The sequence below is a fragment of the Suncus etruscus genome, chromosome 11 (assembly GCF_024139225.1).
Source record: "Suncus etruscus isolate mSunEtr1 chromosome 11, mSunEtr1.pri.cur, whole genome shotgun sequence".
NCBI classification, from domain to species: Eukaryota; Metazoa; Chordata; class Mammalia; order Eulipotyphla; family Soricidae; genus Suncus; species Suncus etruscus.
In genome coordinates this window covers 82,799,166-82,801,938 of record NC_064858.1, presented here as the reverse complement: position 1 = coordinate 82,801,938, position 2,773 = coordinate 82,799,166, and the positions used below count along the sequence as shown (strand labels likewise).

Genomic DNA, 2,773 nt, shown 5'->3' with positions numbered 1-2,773 from the left:
CCCCCATGTACCATATAGTATGGTCCTCCAAGCCAGGAGCGATTTCTGAGCGCATAGCCAGGAGGAGTAACCCCTGAGTGTCACTGGTGTGGCCCCAAAATAAAAAAAACAAAATAAAATAAAATATCTGTACCATGGCCTATATAACTATCCTTTCAGAGTAAAATCTAGTTTCATAATTTGATTGCAGGACTTCATTACAATTAAGAAATTTGTTCGATCCTGAAAAATATTTTATCTTTTTTTGTGTGTGTGGGGGGAAACACCTGGCAGTGCTCAGAGTTACTACTGGCTCTGCACTCAGAAATCACTCCTGTCAAGCTTAAGGGACCATATGGGATGCAGGGGATCAAACCTGGGTCTGTCCCATGTTGGCTGCATGCTTTACTACTGTACTATCACTCCAGCCCTATGAAAAACATTTTATCTTATTTGTAAGCTGTAAATTTGGAATCTTTTTAAATTGACTGCAAGTTTAAAGGACAAGAAACTAAATTATTATGTGGCCAAGTTCACTTTGAACAAGTAAATTGAATTTCATACCTACTTTAGAAGATAAATTTATAATATTCTAGATAATAAACCAGTGGCATATTACTTTTTAACATAAGTTTTTATTCTTTAAATATGTATAGTTTCTTAATCATTTTTGATAAATATGTGGAATGTCTTATAGTGTTCCGGATTATGTATATATTCATGTAGCTTATTATTTTTACTTCTTGTTTCCAGAATTTGACTTGATCATAAAAGAGAAATGAAGAATCATACAAATCAAATAAAGTTTATCCTTCTGGGACTGACAGAAAATTCTCAATTACAGATTGTAATTTTTTTATTTCTACTTTTAAATTACATATTGAGTATGATAGGAAACTTGACCATTATCTCCCTTACTTTGTTGGATTCCCGTCTCAAGACCCCAATGTATTTCTTTCTTCGTAATTTCTCTTTTGTGGAAATTTGTTTCACTAGTGCCTGCATACCCAAATTTCTAGTCACAATTATCACTGGGGACAAACATATTTCCTATAATGACTGTGTATCTCAGTTATTCTTTTATATATTCTTGGGGGTCGCAGAATTTTTCCTTCTGGCAGCTATGTCCTATGACCGTTATGTCGCCATATGCAAACCTTTGCATTACACATCTATCATGAGCAACAAAGTCTGTAATAAACTTGTAATCAGTGCTTGGGTAAGTGGATTTCTGATTATTTTTCCACCACTGATTTTGGGTCTTGACCTAGATTTCTGTTCTTCAAATATCATTGACCACTTTATTTGTGATATTTCTCCTCTTCTGCAACTTTCTTGCACAGACACACGCATTCTAGAAATGATTGCTTTTGTCTTTGCTGTGATTACCCTCATTGTCTCTTTATTTGTAGTCATTCTTTCTTACTCTTACATCATCAAGACAATTTTAAATTTTCCTTCAGCTCAGCAAAAGAAAAAAGCCTTTTCTACTTGCTCTTCTCATATGATTGTTGTGTCTATCACATATGGCAGTTGTATATTTATGTACATAAAACCATCAGCAAGTGAAAGAGTTACTATAAACAAAGCAGTAGCTATACTAAATACTTCAGTTGCCCCTTTGTTGAACCCATTTATTTACACTCTCAGGAACAAGCAAGTTAAAGAAGCCTTCAGAACGCTATTTGCAAAGCTATTGTCTTCTTCAGACAAGTAATGCTTCTTTTATAAAAATAATAGACATAAAAACGATCGTTGAACAAAAATGACTTGAAGTTTTTTAAAGTAGAATTAATAAAGAATCTTGCTTTGTTCATGTGTATTAGTTCCTAGAAACTGAATACATGAAATAATTTTTAAAATGTATCATGAGTTACTAAAAGGCATATTATTTAAATTTATTATATAAAGTTAATGGTTCAAAATTTAATGGTTCAAAGCATCTTAGTTTTATAAACAATATTGAATAAAAATATTTTATATTGAATTTTAATTTAAAAGTGATACTTTTATTGGATTTTTTCTTTTTTTTCTTTTGTTTGTTTTGGTAATTTTGGGGGGGGTCCACACCCGGTGGTGCTCAGGGTTACTCCTGCCTATCTGCTCAGAAATAGCTCCTAGCAGGCACGGGGGACCATATGGGATTCAAATCAACCACCTTAGGTGCTGGATCGGCTGCTTGCAAGGCAAACGCCGTTGTGTTATCTCTCCGGCCCTAGATTTTTTCTTGTTTGTTTGTTTGTTTGTTTGTTTGTTTGTTTGTTTTGGGTCACACCCGGTTAACACTCAGGGATTACTCCTGGCTCTGGGCTCAGAAATCACTTCTGTCAGGTTCGGGGGTCCATAAGCAATGCCAGGAACCGAACCCGGGTCCATCCCATGTTGGCCTTATGCAAGCAAAATGCCCTGCTGCTCTATTTCTTAGCCCCAAAGTGCTGCTTTAAATAATCATAATAAGTTTCAAAAGATACATTTTGATTTTATATTTCATTTTATTTTAAGTTTAATATATTTTTCTCAATATCTGAAGAAGTAAAATATAATTTAGTGCACAATAATGTATGTCATGTACAGTATCTATTAAAACATGTAAGCAATATTTTATATCTTATATGCTTTCAAAATACAATTATCTTAAGACATGTTATATAATAATTGGTTTTATTTGCCACAAAATTTATTCGATTTTACTTCAAAATTGTGACTCTTAGTATTTATAGTTATTATAAAACTCTAATTGAATTGCTATTACTACATTTTATTAACTATGGTGGTATTGAAGCTATCAGCATTA

The 2,773-nt window shown here is 33.1% G+C and overlaps 1 protein-coding gene across 1 annotated transcript; it reads left to right on the top strand.

Annotated features, from left to right (window-relative positions):
• Nucleotides 1–757: 757 nt before the first annotated feature.
• LOC126022994 (olfactory receptor 6C70-like) lies at nucleotides 758–1,696 on the top strand. Its single transcript, XM_049784033.1, has one exon. It carries the CDS (start codon nucleotides 758–760, stop codon nucleotides 1,694–1,696), a length of 939 nt encoding a protein of 312 aa, XP_049639990.1.
• The last annotated feature ends 1,077 nt before the right edge of the window (nucleotides 1,697–2,773 follow it).

Bases quoted from the DNA above. Each gene is read 5' to 3' on its own strand.
- LOC126022994 (XM_049784033.1), top strand. From the start codon at position 758: ATGAAGAATCATACAAATCAAATAAAGTTTATCCTTCTGGGACTGACA.